Source organism: Numenius arquata, chromosome 24 (genome assembly GCF_964106895.1).
Source record: "Numenius arquata chromosome 24, bNumArq3.hap1.1, whole genome shotgun sequence".
Classification (NCBI taxonomy): Eukaryota; Metazoa; Chordata; class Aves; order Charadriiformes; family Scolopacidae; genus Numenius; species Numenius arquata.
In genome coordinates, this window is record NC_133599.1 from 4,824,811 (window position 1) to 4,843,172 (window position 18,362).

Sequence of the window (18,362 nt, forward strand, 5' to 3'; positions counted from 1 at the left end):
AAAAAGGTGGGGGGAAAAAAAAAAAAAAAGACAGAAAATGTACATATGCAAAGTAAATCAGGCAAATCCGCCCTCACTGCTCTCCCCTCATGGCTCCTCGGTGAGTGAGCAGCACGGGGGGGGGGTGGGTTTAGCCTGGGCCACCCCCAAGTGCAATCCCTGAAAGCACACACAGAGCTCAGGGGGTCCCGCTGCCACATAAAAAACAGCCCCCCCATCTGCAACAGCCCCAGGGAGATAGAGACACCCCCAGGCCTCCCCCCCCCAACACCGGCTCCCCGTGCCCCCCCCCCCCCCAGCAAACTCAGCTGCGTCACCTCCTCCGGTCACCGGCACAGGGAGGTGAGAGAGGAGCAGGTCCCGGCCACCACAGAGGGGCACAATCCTGATTACAAGCACGGTGTCTTCTTAAAAAGTATTAAAAAGCACTTTAATTTAAAAAAAAAAAAGGGGGGGGGGGAAATGAGCCATAAAAAAATTACTTTGCATTGTCGATGCCCTCCCGCCTTCAGCGCTGCTGGTTCCCGGTGCCCCGGCTGGGCACAGAGGAGCATCCCGGGTGCGGGTCCCCGGGGAGGTGACAGCATCCCCCTCTGCCACCCTGCCCTGCTCCCGCCTTGGCACCTCCGTCCCCACGTCCCCGCTGGGCAGTACCGACGCCGCATCCGCTGCCACCCCAATGGGTTTAGGACCAGACCTGGCACGATGCCGCGTCCTCCAGCCCGTCCAGGCTCCCTCCTCTGGGGACCGGGACCGCATCCGAGCGAGGGCGGGGGGGGCAAAAGGAGTGGGGGTGGGTTCATCCTCCGCTCCGACATCCCGCTGCTGGCGGCGGCACAGTGGGCTCCCGGCCTCCTTCGGCGACACCGAGGGCCGGTTTATCCCCATCCAGCGCCGGACGCAGGTTTCCTTTCTCCCTACGCTTCCTTTCCCATTCTTCTTTTTTTTTTTTTTATTTATTTAAAAAAAAAAAAGAAACTGTTCCTAAGTAGAAAACATCTGCGATCGCAAGTCAGTCTTTTTTTGGCTATTGTGTTTCTTCCTCCTCCTCCTCCTCCTCCTCCTTCTCTCTCCAAATGACTTCTCACGAGGCAACGGGCACGGGTGGCTTTTCTCCATGGCCCCCCCCTCCCTCCCCTGCACGTCCCTCGTGCCCCCCCCCGTCCCCGAGGGCCCCTAGTCCTTGACCAACTTGTAGACGTGGTGCTGGGCGCCGTGCTCGCTGGTGGAGACCTCGAAAACGAAAGCGATGCAGAGCAGGGTTTCCTGGGTATCCCTGTTGGTAACAACCTGCGGCAGAGCAGAGAGCGCGTTAGGAGGGAGATGCTGATATTTGAGGGGCTGCAGGGGCTCGGGCACAGGTATTTAAATTGCCGACCTCTTAACTGCACCATGAAAAATTTTCTACCCATTTTTCTGCCCGGGGGATTGGGTGCTGCATCAGTTCAGGCAGGTACTTGCACCACCAAAAATCTACTACCCATTTTTGGGGGGGGTTGCACAGGCTCAGGCACAGCCAATTTAATTTCACCACCAAAAATTTGCTACGCGTTATTCAGGGGGTTGTACGGTCTCAGGCACAGCCAATTTATTTACACCACCAAAAATCTGCTTCCCAGTTTTTGAGGCATTGCACGGTTCAAGCACAGGCACTTTATTTGCACCACCAAAAATCTGCTTCCCAGTTTTTTGGGGGTTGCACAAGCCGAGGCACAGCCAATTTAATTTCACCACCAAAAATTTGCTATCCATTATCCAGGGGGTTGCACAGGCTCAGGCACAGCCACTTTATTTGCACCACCAAAAATATGCTACCCGTTTTCTGGGGGAGTTGAACAGGCTCAGGCACAGCCTCTGTATTAGCACCACCAAAAATCTGCTTCTCAATTTTTGGGGCACTGCATGAGTTCAGGCACAGGCGCTTTAGTTGCACCACCAAAAATCTGCTACCCATTTTTTGGGGGTTGCACAGGCTCAGGCACAGCCAATTTCTTTTCACCATTAAGATTTGCTCCCTGTAATTCAGGGAGTTGCATGGATGCAGGCACAGCCACTTTAATTGAGTCACCATCCCTGGATGTGTTTAAGAGATGTTTAGATGTGGTGTTGGGGGATATGATATAGGGGAGAACTTTGTAGTGTAGGGTAGATGGTTGGACTCGATGATCCCAAGGGTCTCTTCCAACCTGGATGATTCTATGATTCTATGTTTCTATGAAAAATTTGCTACCCGTTACTTGGGGGGTTGCGCAGGCTCAGGCACAGCCAATTTAATTTCACCACCAAAAATTTGCCATGCATTATTCAGGGGGTTGTACGGTCTCAGGCACAGCCAATTTATTTACACCACCAAAAATCTGCTTCCCAATTTTTGGGGCATTGCACGGGTTCAAGCAGAGGCACCTTTATTTGCACCACCAAAAACCTGCTACCCATTTTTTGGGGGTTGTACAGGCTGAGGCACAACCAGTTTAATTGGACCATTAAAAATTTGCTACCCATGTTTTGGGGGAGTTGAACAGGCTCAGGCACAGCCACTTTAATTGCACCACCAAAAATCTGCTACCTGTTTTTGGGGGGGTCTCATGGGCTCGGGCAGTGCCGAGACGGGGTGCCCCGGGGCTAGGCAGCCCTCGGCAGGATGGTGGGGTCAATGGAAGTGTGGGTACCACGCTCCTGGTGGGAAACGCTCCCTGGGAAAGGAGGGGAGGTACCTGCAGGATGGTGAAATTCTCCAGGACGCTGTTCATCATGTACTTCTCCGGGAGGTGCTTGAGTTTGTGGATGAAGTTGATCATGTACTCGCACATGGGGGAGCGGTGGATGCGGTAGACGAACCGGCCGTTCTCCAGCCGCGCGTACTCTGTCTGGGGGGGGGGGATGGACAGCAGAGTGAGCACCCACCCCGTGGGAGCTGAAACACTGCCGTGGACGCAAGCATCGGTGGGTGGTGGCCAACTGGGACATGGTGGAGACGTCTCCTCTGCTCCACCCATGCACCCACGTGTCCTACACCCAGCCTTGGGGCTTTCTCCAGCCCAGCACCCACAGCAGACCCAATTCCCACCCCTTCCCAGTGCAGTGGGGCATGGGACTCACCTCCACCTTTTCCACGACCTGCTTCCCAAAGGAGCACACCTTGGTGGAGACCGTGATGGTCATGTTCTCTGCACTGCTGTACTGGCTGCTGACACCGTAGAAAGTCCCCGGCCCATCCTGGATCGTGCTGTTCAGATCCGCCTGGAGAGATTAAAGCAGGCAGAGGGGCCCATTAGGTGCCATCACACCCAGCTCTCGATGGGGACAGGGGACACCGGCTTATGGAGCTGCTCAGGATGCTCCTTCTCTGCCAGCGGGGTGCCCAACCCGCAAGGAGCCTGTGGCTTCAGGACACCCTTTGGGGAGGGACTCTTTTATCAGGGAGGGGAGTGATAGTACAAGGGGCAACAGTTTTGAACTGAAAGAGGGGAGATTTGAGCTGAGATCTCAGGAGGAAATTCTTTGCTGTGAGGGTGGTGAGAGCCTGGCCCAGGTTGCCCAGAGAAGCTGTGGCTGCCCCATCCCTGGAGGGGTTTAAGGCCAGGTTGGAGGGGGCTTTGAGCAACCTGGTGTGGTGGGAGGTGTCCCTGCCCAGGGCAGGGGGTTGGAACTCCATGATCTTTAAGGTTCCTTCCAACCCAAACCATTCTATGACTCTATGACAATCCCCCTCATCTTCCCCCTCCCAGCATCGTACCCAAAATTTGACGAGGAAGAAGGAGTTCTGGGGCCCACGCTCATAGAGCTCCTTGAGGCCACCTTTCTTCTCGGGGAACTTGTCATAGATCTGGCGGATGTCCACGGCCTCCAGCAGCGGGTCGCTGTACGAGGGGTTTGTCTGGCCGATGTGCACGAAGAGGTGTTTGCTGTACTGTAAGGACCGGGGCGGGGAAATTAAAACGAGAGGTCAGACGGAAAGCAAGGTGCCACCAAGCCCAGGGACGGGCACCAGCCCAGCTGGGGGGTGTGGTGGGGACACGGAGGGGACCGTTACCGTTTCGGCGTCCCGCGGCACCTCCATGAAGGCGGAGTATTCCAGGAGCCGGAGCTTGGCGGAGGCGATGGTGCGGTCCTGCCAGACGGGCACGGCCGAGGCGGCTGGTGGGAGTGGAGCCAAGGGCTCGTAACCTGGAGGGGGGGGACACACACACGGGGTGTTGGGGGACAGCCATGAGCCGGGGTGAGCCCCCCCTGCACTATGTCTGCATCCCCTGCCCTCCTGTATCTCCCACTACAGGGGGTTTTTCCATGGGGTGGCCAAAACATGGGATATGCTGGTCTCCATCCTGGGTGGAAAGGGACTGGGGGGGGACACAGGCAGGAGCAGTGGGGTCCCACTCACCGTGGGGCTTTTGGCTGTGTTCAAACCCAGGTTTTTTCCCCAGCAGGGCTGGGGAGGGGACCGCAAGAGGGTGGCACTGCGGGTGGGAGGGTGGCATGGGCCAGGGGTGCAGGGTCCCCTGCAAGGGGGCAAGGAACGGCACTTACTGGCTAGTGACGGAGGCATGGGTGGCTGGATGGGGTAAGCTGGTTGTGCAAACGGTTTAATGCTGGAAAACAAAGAGCATCATTGGGTTAACGAAGCCCAGGTCACCCCTTGCCAAGGAGAGGGGGGGGGTCCTGCCCGGCACAGCTGGAGGGGTCTCGTACTTACTCCTGAGAGGGTCCAGGCTGTCCTGGGATAGGCCCACTCCAAAACTGCGGGAACAGCACAAGGAAGAGTCAGCAGCTTCTGACCCCCCCCCGCCAAATTTCCCCTCCTCACCTGCTGCAAACCACAGGGAGTCCCCAAAGCCCCCCCGTGCATTGCCACCACGACCAGGGGGCCATCAAACATCCCCCCCCAGTCCCCTGTGCACCCATGCATGGGGATCCCTGTGTGTCCCTCCACCCCGGGGTGTCCCCTACGGGGGTCTGTCCTCACCCTGGGGGCAGCAGAGAAGACGGCCTGAGGAAGAGGAGGGGGGGGGCTGAGCTTGTTCTGCAGGACGCTGGCCGAGACGATCTGCGCGGAGGACATGGAAGCCATGCTCTGCAGAGCCTTATCCTTCGAGACCTGGTCCTGGGGAAGGGGGGGACAGGAGGGACACAGAGGTTACACGGGCGACTGAGACACACACACACACCCCCCAAACCTGAGCGGGCCCAGCAGGTTTTGCAAAGCACGGAGCTGGTTGTGCAGCCCGGCCAAGGAACCAGGGTGGGTAGATGCCCCCTCCCTCCCCAAATGCACCCATGGTAATTAATGCTTTAAGCTTGCAAATGTCACCCGGGCAGGAGCTGCTGGGTGTGGAAGGTGTCCCTGCTTTCCCCCCTCTGTGGGAAGAGGCAAAAGGCATTTGGGAACAAAAGACACCACAAACTCAAGCTTGACTTACCAAGTTCATGGCCTGTCCGAAAAAGAAAGGGGAAAAAAAAAAAGGTTAGAGCATCGTGGGAGTCCGCGGGCACCATGTGTATCCCCCCCCAAGCTGTGGACCCCCCACCCCAGCTCATCACCGCAGCCTGATTTGGGGAGTGAACCCCTCGACCTGGCCCGTCTCCAGAGGATTCACACGATGGGCACCGATGTCCAGGCTTAATCCCACCAGGATCGGGATGCTCACGCCCCCCACTATTTTAGGGGGTCGCTGTGGCTTTTTAGTATCATTTACAACCTTTAATGTCCTTTACAGCCTCCTCGGCGGCCCCCAGTGCTTGAAACCAGGGCATGGAGAGGCTCCTGCCTGGCAAAGGGCACCTGCACCCGGCTCCCTGGGATGTGGGCGCCAACTCCCCGACAGGCACCATGAGGGAGAGCCTGGGCACAACCCCCCCTATGCCCTCTGTGCATTTATAGAGGAGACCAACTATTTTTTCCTTTTCCCTTTTGTTCCAGAAGACGCAGCACTGCTGGGCAGGAGCAGGGGGACCTGGGCAGGGTCCGAGGTCTTGCCCCCTGGGGCAGGGCTGCTCCTCTAGCCCCATCGCCAGGACATTTGTGTGCTGGTCCCACCACATACCCTCTGTGTTCCTTCGAAACCTTCCTTGGGGATCAATCGCTTCATTTATTTTCACCTGGGGCAGGGCAGGAGCATGGGCATGCAGCTACACGCCGGGCAGCCCTAACCTGCATGTGACTGCAGCTTAAAAATATATATATTGCTCACGGAAGGGAGTTTCCATTCAACAGGACGAGTGCTGGGTGAGGGCAGAGGACTGCCCGCCCCAGGATTTGCCTCCAAGTGTGGCTGGGAAAGGATATATCGCTTGCGGGGGATTGCTTGGGGCTGTTCCCAGCCGGATTCCTGCAGGCAGCGTGGCCGGGGATGGAGAGCACAGCCATAGACACTGGTCTCCATCCTCGGACCCCTGGGGGTCACTCCTGCCTTTCACTCCCCCGTGGCCTGCACTGGAAATAGGAAGTCTTTATTCTATTCTATTCTATTCTATTCTATTCTATTCTATTCTATTCTATTCTATACAAAGGCTTCTGCCCCTGCTGCCCCTCCTCTCCCTGGCTGCCCCACTTGTGGCTGGGAGTTGGGTTTAAGATGTAGGAGCCCAGAGGAGCCTCCCAAAGTAGTTTTGGGTGCCCTCTCCTGGCTTCTCCCAGCAAACCAAACCTGCCAGGGTGCGGGCACCCTCCTGGCACCCTGCTCATGGGCCACTGGGGTCCCTGCTGAAGGGAAGGCACGGCTTGGTGGGCTCCTGGACAGCTTTGGGGACCAAAATGCCAGCACCAGCTCTGATGGTGGCCCCTGCTGCCAGCCTCAGTGCCACAGGCTTGGACACAGCACTCAGGACAGGGGGACAAGGGGACGGGGAGGTGGCGATGCTTTTGGGACTGTGTGCTCTTGGGAGCTGGCATGGAGCTGGGAAGTTTTCCAGGCTCCCACACCCTCAGCGAGGCAGCAGGTCCTCCCTGGATCCTGCCCAGGGAGATGCTCCCCAGTGTGACAATGCAGGGACGAAGCCAGGAGCATCCCAGGCTGCGCAGCCCAGCCCGGAGCTGGCTGTCCCCAACGGGTGGTCGTGCAGTGGGGACCACTCTGTCCCCCACCTTGCACCGTGTGGGTCCAACCCGAGCAGGGCTTGGTCCTTCAGAGATGCCCCAAGTCCTGCCCATCCCCCCCCCCCCCCCCCCCCCCCCATCATCACCCTCCCCACCACCGCCACGAAGCTCGGTGGGACGGTTACGGAAGGGTTAGTCGGGCTCCAGTTAGGAGGAAGGAAGGAAAGAAAAGCCAACCAGAGAAGAGAGGATGATCCAGTTTTTCCTCGCTCGGCTCCCTTGGCCCCTGGAACCACGGGCTGCCCCGGCACCACCACGTCCACTCCCTGGGACCACTGTGCCCCCTCCCCAGGACTGCTATGCCCCATCCCTGGCAGCCTGGTCCCATCCGGACCCGCTGCCACCCTCATCCCCGAGGTGCCACCTGGGCCATACTTGGACCCTGGTGCATCACAAGCCACCAGGCTGGCAGCCTGCAGGGACACCCAGGACCTCCCTGCTTCTGCCCACATCCCCCCCCAGCACCTGTCACAAGCGGTGCCAGGTCTCAGCTAGGGAAGGGAGAGCTTTGCATCCTTTGCTTGAACCTCACTTTGCCTTGCTGGCTGCTCTGGTGGGGGTCCTTCCCCTCCTGGGATAACCCCTGATGGTCCAAAAGTGGGGGCAGCCCTCAAGAATCACCGGAGGAGGGTTTAAACCCCCATTTCCCCAAGGTGAGATCCTTGCCTGGGCTAAAGAAGAGGATTTGGCACCCAAATTCACCCTCCTGGGGGAGCAGGAAGGGCTCTGGTGTCCCCACCCAGCCTTCAAGCCGGACACCCCCTTGCACTTCTCCCTGGGCATCCTACGACGATGCCACTAAAAACCATGCGGTCCCAGGAGCCGAGGGAGGGGGAAGAAAAAAACCACCACCAAAAAAAAAGAGAGGTATAAAAGAAAGCAAGCGGCACACCGCAGAGCCGAGTGCGTTAGTCGTCAGCGGGCCAGGGGGGCCAGGCAGGGCCGGGGGTGGGACATGCGTACCTTCAGCTTGGACTGAATCTCACGAGATTTCCGCCGGGCAAGAACCTGCAAATGGCTAGAGACCTGCAGAGAGAGAGCAGAAGGAGAGGGGGAACAGCAGAGCCGTCAACCAGAGGAAAGGAGGAGGAAGAGGAGGGGCTGCCCATGCTCACAGAGACACCGCCGCGGACACCTGGGCAAGGGCGCCAACGTACCTTGATGCCAACCTGGTACTCCCGCACCTTCTTCCGAGCTAGAACCTGTATGTGGCTGGACACCTAGCGCCCGCCACGCCGTTCGGAAAGGAAAACACAGAGAGCGTGAAGATATGGTTCCCCCGGGCGAGGCGGGATGTTGTTCCCCGGGGAAGGGAGCGTGGAGAAAAGGGGGGAGCGCGGGGGGGCGGCCGGGGTGATGCTCCTGGAGATGCTCAGGGTCCGGCGTCTGCCGCAAGCTGGAGGGAGGAAAGTTGGGGGGACCCCGGCGCTGCGCTGGTTGATGCTGGTTTGTGGCCCCCCCCCCCCATGGTTGGGGTGAAGCTCCTTGGGGTGAAGCTGCTGCAGTTGGGGGGGGTGTCTGTGTTCTGTGTTTACTGTATCTTAGGACTGCCCGGACGGACAGATGGACACCCCCTCCCCAGCCCCTGTGAGCTCAGCGAGCAGCTGCTTGCACACAGGATAGGGCCCGGCAGGTTTGGGGTGCCCCTGGGTTACCCCAGACGGAGCTGCAATGGGACCAATGGTCCCAAGGGAGATCCAGGGGGGACTGGCTCATGCCCCCATGGCTCCTGCTGATTTTGCAGGTGGGAAAGGAGAAACAAGGGTGGAGTTTTTTGTTTCCAGGCCTCTACAAGAGCAGGATCCCAAGAAAAGGGGCTGATGTACAGGCATGAATGCACATCGTGGCTGGGGGTGCCTGCCCCGAGCCCCAGGCTGGAGGGAGGGGGGGGGTGTCCCTGCACCCATCAGGCACCAGGGCTGATTTTGCCGAGATCCTTCTCCCACCAGTGCCAGGCTGTCCAAGGGACCCCAGGCTGGCCAGGACACGGCTGCACAGAGGGGATAATGTCACATATGCTCTCCGCTGTGCCTTTCCCGAGTACCTCACGGAGCATCGTTTTCGCCCAGTGCCGCATCCTTCCCCCCATGGAGGGGGGTCCAAGGGGGCTGTTAAGGCTTTAAGCCAGAAACAAAGCACTGCTCAGCGCTGGTCTGAACACAGGGACAGTGGCCGGACACCGGTCCCTCTTGCTCCAGCATCAGTCCTGGGGGGATATTCCCCCCAGTGATTGGGGACCGGCGTCCCTCTCTTGCAGGGACTCATGGCACAGTCCCAGCTGAAGGGCTTTGGAGGGCACGGCTTGGTGGGCTCCTGGGCAGCGTGAGCTGGAGCTCCTTAAAGCTTTGGGGACCAAAATGCCAGCACCAGCTCTGACAATGGCACCTGCCACCAGCCTCAGTGCCAGAGGCTGGGACACAGCACCCAGGATGGGGAACAGGGGGACGGGGAGGTGGTGATGCTCTTGGGACCATGTGGTCTTGGTGCCTGGCAGGGGGCTGGGAAGTCCCAACGTAAGTGTCCCCATGGTCCCAACCCATCCATCCCCCTGCGGTGGGAGATGCACCCCCTCCCCAGCATCCTGGGCCAGCAGCTCTGCGGCACGGCTACCAGCTGGGGGCGACCAGGGAGGAAAGAGCCACCGGACACGTGACAAATGTCCCATCCAGGGCTGTGTGTGGCCATCCTGTCCTCGGACAGATTTGGTCTCTGGCAGGAGGGTGCAGCGAGGGCTGGATGGGGCCCTGCCCACACACTGTGCAGGCAGAGGAGGACCCTGCCTGCATCCCTGCCTGCATCCCTGCCTGCCCCAGCATCACGCCCTGCGGGGCAGCGAGGTCGGGGTGAGGGCTCTACGGTACCTCCAGCCCCCCAGGACCAGCGCCACAGAACCCCACAGGCCAGGACGGGGACACATTGCTCTCAGCCCGGGGACTTTGGGGGTGCCTTCGCCATGGCATCTGGCACACGTGGCACAAAGCCCGGCGAGGGGCAGAGGTGGGAACGGTCCCAGGATCCAGGTGGAGCAGCAAAGTGATGCACAGAGACACTCGTGCTGCTTGGATGGAAACGTCAAGGGCTCCTGCCACCCCCTGGGGTGACGCCAGCCAGGTGAGGGGGGGGTGTGTGTACTGAGTGCTGCCTGCCCCTGCACCCCGAATTTCAAGGCATCCCCAGATCAGGCTGGGACAGACCAGCCCGAAGGCATTTGTGCTTGCAGACGAAGCTCCTCGCAGAGGATGAGGGTCCTGCTGGCACCGATGGTGGCTTCAGGAGGGGACGCAGAGGAAGGGCGACGCAGCTGGACACCCACTCCCCCCAGGGCTTACCTGGCACCCCCCTCCCGCCCCCCCCCGAGCCCTCCCATGAGAAAAAGCAGAGCGATGGCCTCACCTGCTTCCTTGTCCGTGTCTTCCCCGTCCGCAGCTTGATGTACCGAGCTATCAGTTCGTTACGACCTGCCGGCAGAGCCAAGGGGTCAGCCCCGGGGAAACGGGGGGGCCAGGGCCATTGCCCCCCAAAAGGCACCTCCGGCCCCCACCCCAGCCTGATGATGCTGGTTCTTAACGAGGCTGGTCCTTAATGAGGCTGGGCTTTAATGAGGGAGGCACTGCCAGGAGATGGCGCTGCCATGACGGCTGTCTGACCCGAGGGGACATCGGGGTGGCTCGAGGGGATATGGGGGTGGCAAGCCCCCCTGCCAAGCCAGCGGGACCCACCTTGTGGCCCCCGCCCCACTGAGTTTGGCAGCGCCCAGACACAGGGGGCTCAGAGAGGGGTGACAGCCAGCAGGGACCCCTGCCACAGTGGTGTCCCCAAACATGGGCAACCACAGAGCCCCCTGCAAAAGCCATCCTTAGCTGGAGCACCCCCTGGAGAGCCAATCAACCCGCTCCCCCCAGCCCTTCCCACAGGGGTCCTGGGGTGCCCCCCCCCCAACACCCCGCTTCCCCCTGCAAGCCGTGCTGGCCTTTCCACCAGTATTTCCTAACGTCCTGGGTCTAATTCGAAGCAGAAGTTGCTTTTGCGCCACATTTTAGGGGCCAGCTGTGGCCAATCTACGTTCAAACGTCAGAGCAGCTGGGAGCTTTCTTCTCCCGGCCCCGGCCCCCCCCCCCCGCCGCCGCGCCCCCCGCGCACGGGGGCGGCCAGGCACGCCAGATTTATTTTAATGGACCAGATGGTCGCGGTTGGAACTTGTCGAAATGCCCTTGGAGCGGGTTTCGGCTTTAAAAAAAAAAAAAAAAAAAAAAAAATCACTTAAAAAAAAAAAATATAACACCCCCCCCACCCCCGATTCAACCCTGGCCAGCCCCCTCCCAGCCCTGGAGCAACTGGGAGCTCCTGGGGGTAGGGGGGGAAACGTGGGGACAGACAGAGCCAGGTGCCACATGGGGACGGCTGCGCCTTGGGGTGCCCGTGCTGGGCTGGTGGGCGGGTGGCTGGGGCTACCATGGGTCCCAGAAATGGGGACACCCCTTGCATGGCCAGTGTGGCACCCCAGTGTCACCCCAAAGGTGCAAGAGTGGCTCCTGCCATCCCCAGGCCACACCAGCTCCTTAGCCTCGTTAGTGCCTAATGAGGGCCAGGTCCTTTATGCCCAGGTGAGATGATGTCCACAACAGGGTGCTGCCAAGAGGTGGGGGCAAAGGGGACCCTGGTGCTGAGCCCCAGCTTGGGGGGGGGGGGTCGGGGGTCTGCCTTCACCGAGCACCGCAGCATCCCCTTCGCACACCCCGCTCCCGAGTCCCATCCTCTCCCTCCCCACACCCAGCCCGTGGGAAATAAATAAATATGGGAAATAAATGTGGGAAATAAAAGCGGGTACCTTCACGCACCCCGGTGGGGTGGTACCAGCCCAGCACCCCCCCGCACCCATCCTGCCTCACACCGCGTCCCAGTCACCGCCCCGGGGCTGCAGCCTCGCAGCCTCCCCACAGCCGTCCACGTGCCCGCACGCCCCGTCCCCGTCCCCCGTGATTCACCCGGGGACCGTGTGCCATTCCCTCCGAGAGGGCACGTCCTGGTCCAAATTACCACATTCCCCAAATTCCTCTCCCCTGACACCACCACGTGAACCAGTTGGACGGGCTGGGTTAAAAATAACCCGGCGGGCAGCGAGGGAGAGCGGGGGCCAGCCCAGCGTGCCCGTCTTGGCCCCCCCCCCTTCCCGGCTCCCACCTGCTTCACCCACCCCCACACTGCTGGCATCAGTGGGGCATGGGCTGGCATGGCCACGGGCATCGCATGGGACCCCCCCAAAAAAAAGTGTTGGGGGGGTGGAGAGCAGCGGCACCGACACACCTTTATGTTGGGTGCCGGCATCGCCTCTGCCACCGGTGGCTCTGGGGGTCCCAGTAAGCTCGGCACCCCCGTCTGAGGGTCCCGGGGGTCCCCATTGGGAGGTGCTGGGGAGGTTGGGGGAGATGAAAGGCGGGCGGCGGGGGCCGCTGCCTCTTTAAGCAGCTGCCAGATGTCTCCCAAAGGCTGGAAAAACCGGTTGGGGCTCGGGCGTGCTGCGCAGGGCCAGGCTCCCGGCGGCACTTCAGCTATTCCCGGAGAAATCCAAAAAATGCACCCGCTTGGGAAGCCCTGCGCTTTGCCCCCCCACCCCACCCCACGGCTGCCAGCCCCGACACCCCAGGTTGTGGGCCCCGGTAAGTGGGGTGGCATGGGGAGCTGGCGTGGGGACAGTGACGGTGACACGGTGCTCACTGCAAAGCCTCGTCCCCTTTGCCCCTCTCCGCCGGTGGTGGGTGAGCCATTCCCGGTGACGCCAGCATCCCAGGCGGGTGTATTCTGGAGGCTGGGGATGGAGGTGCCCGCTTTGGTCCCTTCGTCACCGTGGGGTGACGGTAACATGGCAACCCATCCCCAGCGCTGAGGTCACCAGCCCTGGGGGTGACACCATGGGAGGTGGAGGGGAGGAGGGACCAGCCCCTATCCCTGTAGGGATGGGGTCACCACGGCACCTTCCACCACTCTTTGGTGGCACTATGTGTCCTGCACCACCATCACCCCCTGCCTGTATCATCCATCCTCATCCTCTTCCTCCCCATTGCAGAGAGCCACAAAGACAGACGTGTTTCGGGAGACACCAGGAACTAGGCTGAGACCGCCCCCAAACTCATTACACCAGTGGGGCCAGCCAGCCCTGCTGCTCCCAACAGAGTCACCAAAATCCAAGCCGGGTGCTGGTGGCTCAGGGTGGGCGGGTGGCCCTCACCGTGGGATGCTCCCCTCCCAGCCGGGTCCAGCTGGGGAAGGTTTGGGGAGCGATGCGGAGGCGCGAGGGAGCGGGAGGGCTGGCGCTGGCCCCATGCTCCCGCACCCGCTCCCTGCCCAACGGCTTCACCAAACCAGTCTGTCCGGCAGGGCCGAGAGAGGGAGGGAGCGGGAGGGACAGCCAGCGCAGAGGGAGGGGACGTGGGTCACTGCCACCTCCCCGCTCCAGCTCTGGGATGTGTCCGGGGAAGCTGCTCTCGGGGTTGGGGGGGGCGGTTCTCAAGGCCGATGCCCCGATGTGGGTTTGGGGCAGGAGGTTCTCCTTCACCCCCGGCCACCTTGTCCTGGCAGTGCCTCCATCCTCGTCCCCGTCACTCACCGTACATCTTGCCCTCATCCGAGAGGATGATTTTCCGCCGGCCGCAGGGGGGGTAGATCGCCAGCGCCTCCTGGAAGCTCTGCTCGATGTCCGGACTCCACACGCCCTCGGCATCATTGTCCAGACTCTTGTCCATGCCGTCCTGGCCATCTTCCCGCCCCTCCCCGGGGCTGCCGCTGGCGTTCCAGCTGTTGGACGCTATGGTGCTGGCTGCTCTGGGCTCCGACCCCGAGCCCCCACGGACACGCGACAACCTGCCGGGACACAGCGGGGGGGACACCCGTTAGACCCCGAGATGCTTGCCGGGGGTAAGGGGCTGCGGTGACAGCACGGTCACAGGTCTGTCGCCGGTGCTGGCCCTGTCCCCACTCGCACCCAGGGCCGGGAGCAGCATCCCGCTGTGGGGCATCAGGGACACAAACAGGCTTCTGTTGAGGGCAGAGCCATGATTTCTATGAGGACCCTCAAGTCCAAGCCACAAGTGACCACCCAGGGTCCACCCAAATAAAGTTTGGGAAGGAAGCAGCCCGGATGCTGTATTTTCTGTACGAGGAGCTTGGACACAGAATGCCCACGGGTGACACCTCGGGATGGGGTGGCAGCAGCCCCAACCCCGCACCACCGCCCGCTGCCACCCAGCTGCCTCCTCGGGCAAGCCGGCCTCGAAATTCCCCCTTCCAGCCCCAAAACTCCCCGCTCCACCACGCCTGGCAAAGGCAGAGCCGGGATTTGAAGGGAGACGCTGGGCGGCTCCAAGCCAGACCCCGCTAATGGGAACCAGGTGGCCGGAGCCCTCCGGCAGCCCTACCCCTGGCACCGGGAGAGGCCCCCCGCCCCGAGGATGCTCGGCCAGGGCCCTGGGCGCTCCCCGGCCGGCGGGTGATGCCGGGGAGCCTTCAACCCTCCTCCTCCTCCTCCTCCTCCCTTTGCCCGGCTCTCGGCGCAGAGTTTTGCAATAACATGTTTGGCGGCAGCTGGCGGCGGTGGGAGCGGAGAGGTGTCTCCTGTGCCGCCACGCTTCCCGGACGGGCTGGGAGTGTACAAAGGTCTCCGGCGCAGACATCTCCTTTTAAAGGAACTGCAGCAGCCCCTGGCTCAAGCGCGCTGAGAGGCCTTTTTTTTTTTTTTTTTTTTCCTTTTATAAAAAAAGAAACTTCCCCCCCCCCCTCCCCGCTCCTCCCCGTCCCCATCTCTCTCTCTCTCCTCTCTCTCTCTCTCTCTCCCTCGCCGTGATGTGATGTCAGCCCCTCCGGTCCCCCCCCCCGCCGTCCGTCGCTCCCCCTCTTGCCGAGCGCTGTGGCCAAATAAGGAGAACTGGATTGTAGGATCGAGCCAGCCGGCCAAGGGAGGGATGGCGGCAGCGGTGCCGGACGAGCCCGCGGCACCCCGAGTCCTGTGGCACCCCGTGTCCCGCTTCCCTGGGACTCCCAGGGCATCCCAAGGCCCGTGGCACCCCAAGTCGTACATCCCCCCTAAGACCCATGGCACCCCAAGTCCTGTGTCCCTGGTAGTCCCATGGCATCCCAAGTCCTGTAGCACCCCGAGTCCTACCTCCCCCTGAGTCTCATGGCACCCCAAGTCCTGTGGCACCCCGTGTCCCACATCCCCATGAGCCCCACCACACCCCAATTCCCATGGCACCCTGAGTCTCACATCCCCAGGAGTCCTATGGCATTCCAAGTCCTGTGGCACCCCGAGTCTCATCTCCCCCTGAGTCTCATGGCACCCTGAGTCCCATAGCACCCTGTGTCCCATGTCCCCAAGAGTCCCATGGCACCCCAAGTCCTACATCCCCCTGAAGCCCCACGGCACCTTGTCTCGTGTCCCTGGTAGTCCCAAGGCATCCCAAGTCCTGTGGGACCATGAGTCCCACCTCCCCCTGTTTCTCATGTCACCCTGAGTCCTGTAGCACCCTGTGTCCCATGTCCCTGAGAATCCCACAGCATCTCAAGTCTCATGGCACCCCGAGTTCCACGTGCCCCCTGAGTCCCACGGTATCCCGGGGTGCTCTGTGGGGCAGCCCTTGGGAAGGATGTGTTGTCCAAACCAAGCGGGGTGTTGAGGATGGGAGGGCGAGGAGACACGGGGATAAGGCACAGGGCAGGGACGGCGAGGGTGGCACATGGGGACGGCCCTTGTAGGACCTCCCCGCTCTCCCCCCCAGCTCAACGAGCGCAGTGGGCTCCATCCCAACGTGGCACCTACAAGGGGGTGTGTGGCTGCCTCAGCCAGGTGCTGAGCCCCAGCAGCACCATGGCAGCCCAGGACCCCCCAGCCACGGGAGAACCAGAGACCCCCCAGCTGCACCACAGCAGCTTGAGACCCCAGAGCCCCCAGAGCCCCCAGTTCTGCAGTGACCCCAGAGCCCACAGTGGCCTGGGACCCCACGGCAGCCCAGGATCCCCCCAGCTGCATCGTGGCAGTCCCAGACCCCCCAGCCTCGAGATCCCGCAGTGGCCTGAGACCCCGCGGGACCCTGCTGCCCTGTGTCATCCTGGGACCCCACAGCACCATGGGGCTGCCACCACCTCACTCCAAGAAGAGAAAGCCCCAAGAGCTTTTCAGGGACCCACCAGACCCCCGGCCCTCCCCAGATGATGGGTGCTTTTGGGGCTACGGGTGAAGCTATAGGGTTAAAGGCAATGCCATAGGACCAAGGAGGAAGCTATAGGGCTGCGAGCTAATCTATAGGGCTGGCTGCACCGCAGGCAGGATCCTGGAACAAGCAGCGTGACCAGCACCCACACATACGTCCCCCCCTCCTCAGGAGCTCCCCAGCCCCCCTGACAACCCCAGCCCCCTCCCGCCCCATTGGCCCCCCGGCAGGGAAACTCCAGCCCAGCCTTTCTGGGGAAGCCGGGAGAAGAGGGAGGGTGAAGCCAGGAGGTGATGCCGGGCCCCGGCCAAGGTGCGAGGAAGCAGCTCCTCCTCCTCCTCCTCCTCCTCCTCCTCCTCCTCCACCGAACCTGCTTTTGGCCAGGCTGAGACATTGGATTTCCTGGAGGGAGGGTGCAAGGCACCGCGCTGACGCAAGGCACGGCCGAGCGCCGCGCTCCACCCAGCCCTTACACCCAGCCCTTACAAAACACCAACAACAGGAGCAATTAGGAAACCGGCACGGCTGGACGGCCTGCGGAGGGACCGCCGGACAGACCTGCTCTGGGCAGGGAGGGGACCGGACTGGCCAGAAAACATGTCACCAGCTCCTGCCTCCCGGCTGCTCCCTGGGGACCAGGGGGAGAAGCCCCCTCCCACGGCGCAGGCATCTCTGTGGGGCTCGGGGACCCCAGGACCACTGATGTGCAGTGGGGATGCTCACCCCCATGGGGACGCGAGCCCCACATTGGGATGCGAGCCCCCCTGTGAGCAGGGATGCTCAGCAGCACCCATGCCAGGAGGGAGCCCCCACACCCAGCTCACTCACCCCCCTGCACCCTGCCTTTGTGGGGTGCCCTGCTCCAGCTCAACGGTGCTGGAGGGGGGGGGCTGCACCCTTGCGAGGTCACCCAGGGGGTGCGGGATGGGTGCCCGCAGGGGAGGATGCCACCGGGACAGCCCTTATCTCCCCACAAGGCCAAGGCTGTGCCAGGAGATGGAGATGGCATTCCCACGGGCTCACAGAGCTTGGCCCTGGCACCGTAGCGGGGGGGGGGGGGGGGGGGGGGGGGCACAAGGGAGACCCGGGGCTTGTGCAGGCAGCAGGGGCTGCAGGCAGCTGCCCATTTGGCGAGAGCTCCTTGGGGCTGAGGAGCCTGAAAAAGCCTCTTTAAACCCTGCAAAAGCAAAGAGGAGGGTTGCAAAGAGGGAGGGGCGCTCGGGAGATGGGTTTTTTCTGCTTGGGGGGGGGGAGGAAATTATTTTGGAGGCAGTGGCTGTGGTGGGAGCGGAGCGGTGGGCACCCCGCTGGGTGCCAAGGTCGGGAGCAGGGTGCTGCCGGGACCAGCACAACCAGCCGAGATAGGGATCGGGGTCGGGGGCGTGTGGGGTGGTGTGGGGGAGAGCACCCAGGGCTGGGAGCATGGGGACATCACGGTTGTGGGGCCATGACATGGGCAGAGGTGCCCGTCGCCCCTGCAAAGACCCCAGGCATGGGGCAGCACCCTGTCCCCAGTCCTGTCCCATGCCACCGAGCCAGGGGGAACGGTGTGTTCCTCTTCCGCAGCGTGTTCAGCCCCAAAAGCATTGCCCCATCTCATGCACGGCCCCAGCAGCCCCCGCATCCCCCAAAGCCCCGTGTCCCAGCTGCACCGGGGCACACGGCAAAGAACCGGGGGCTGCCCAAAGCCCTGGCCAAGCACCCCCCACTCCACCCAGCCCTGCCTTGGCCAGTGTCACAGCAGAGGGAGCGGTGTGTCTTGCCATGCTCTTTGCTGGCCCTGGCCACCTCTGGCCTCCTGGCTGGTCCCATGGCCAGCGGCGGTGTCACCCCTCCCTGGGCACAGCCCTTGGGTTGCTGCTCTCTCGCCCTTTGCAAACTGGGTGTGGGGGCTATTGCCACAGCATCCCCCCAAACCACCTGGGATTCGGGGCATGGCCACTGGCATCCACTACACAAGGGGGCCTGGAGCCAGCATGTCCCCAGCTGACAAGGTGTGGGGCAGAGCAGCCCCAAGGTCCCCTCCTTACCCAGAGCTCCCCTGACCCACAGTGGGGGAACACCAGGAC

At 61.9% G+C, this 18,362-nt stretch overlaps 1 protein-coding gene across 9 annotated transcripts; it reads right to left on the minus strand.

Moving 5' to 3' along the window:
• Window positions 1–962: 962 nt before the first annotated feature.
• On the minus strand, window positions 963–13,959 carry TEAD3 (TEA domain transcription factor 3). 9 transcript variants are annotated; one of them, XM_074163184.1, is made up of 13 exons: window positions 13,698–13,959; window positions 10,487–10,551; window positions 8,251–8,313; window positions 8,057–8,119; window positions 5,418–5,429; window positions 4,964–5,101; window positions 4,694–4,737; window positions 4,528–4,589; window positions 4,034–4,167; window positions 3,737–3,910; window positions 3,100–3,240; window positions 2,715–2,867; window positions 963–1,290 (listed from the first exon to the last, which is right to left on the minus strand). In XM_074163184.1, exons 1-13 carry the CDS (start codon window positions 13,831–13,833, stop codon window positions 1,177–1,179), a joined length of 1,299 nt encoding a protein of 432 aa, XP_074019285.1. In that variant the 5' UTR covers window positions 13,834–13,959; the 3' UTR covers window positions 963–1,176. The 9 variants fall into 9 exon arrangements, with proteins under 9 accessions (XP_074019285.1, XP_074019287.1, XP_074019288.1 ...); XM_074163186.1 differs by lacking the exon at window positions 8,251–8,313 and having other exon boundaries at window positions 13,698–13,893; XM_074163187.1 differs by lacking the exon at window positions 8,057–8,119 and having other exon boundaries at window positions 13,698–13,893.
• Between the last annotated feature and the right edge of the window lie 4,403 nt (window positions 13,960–18,362).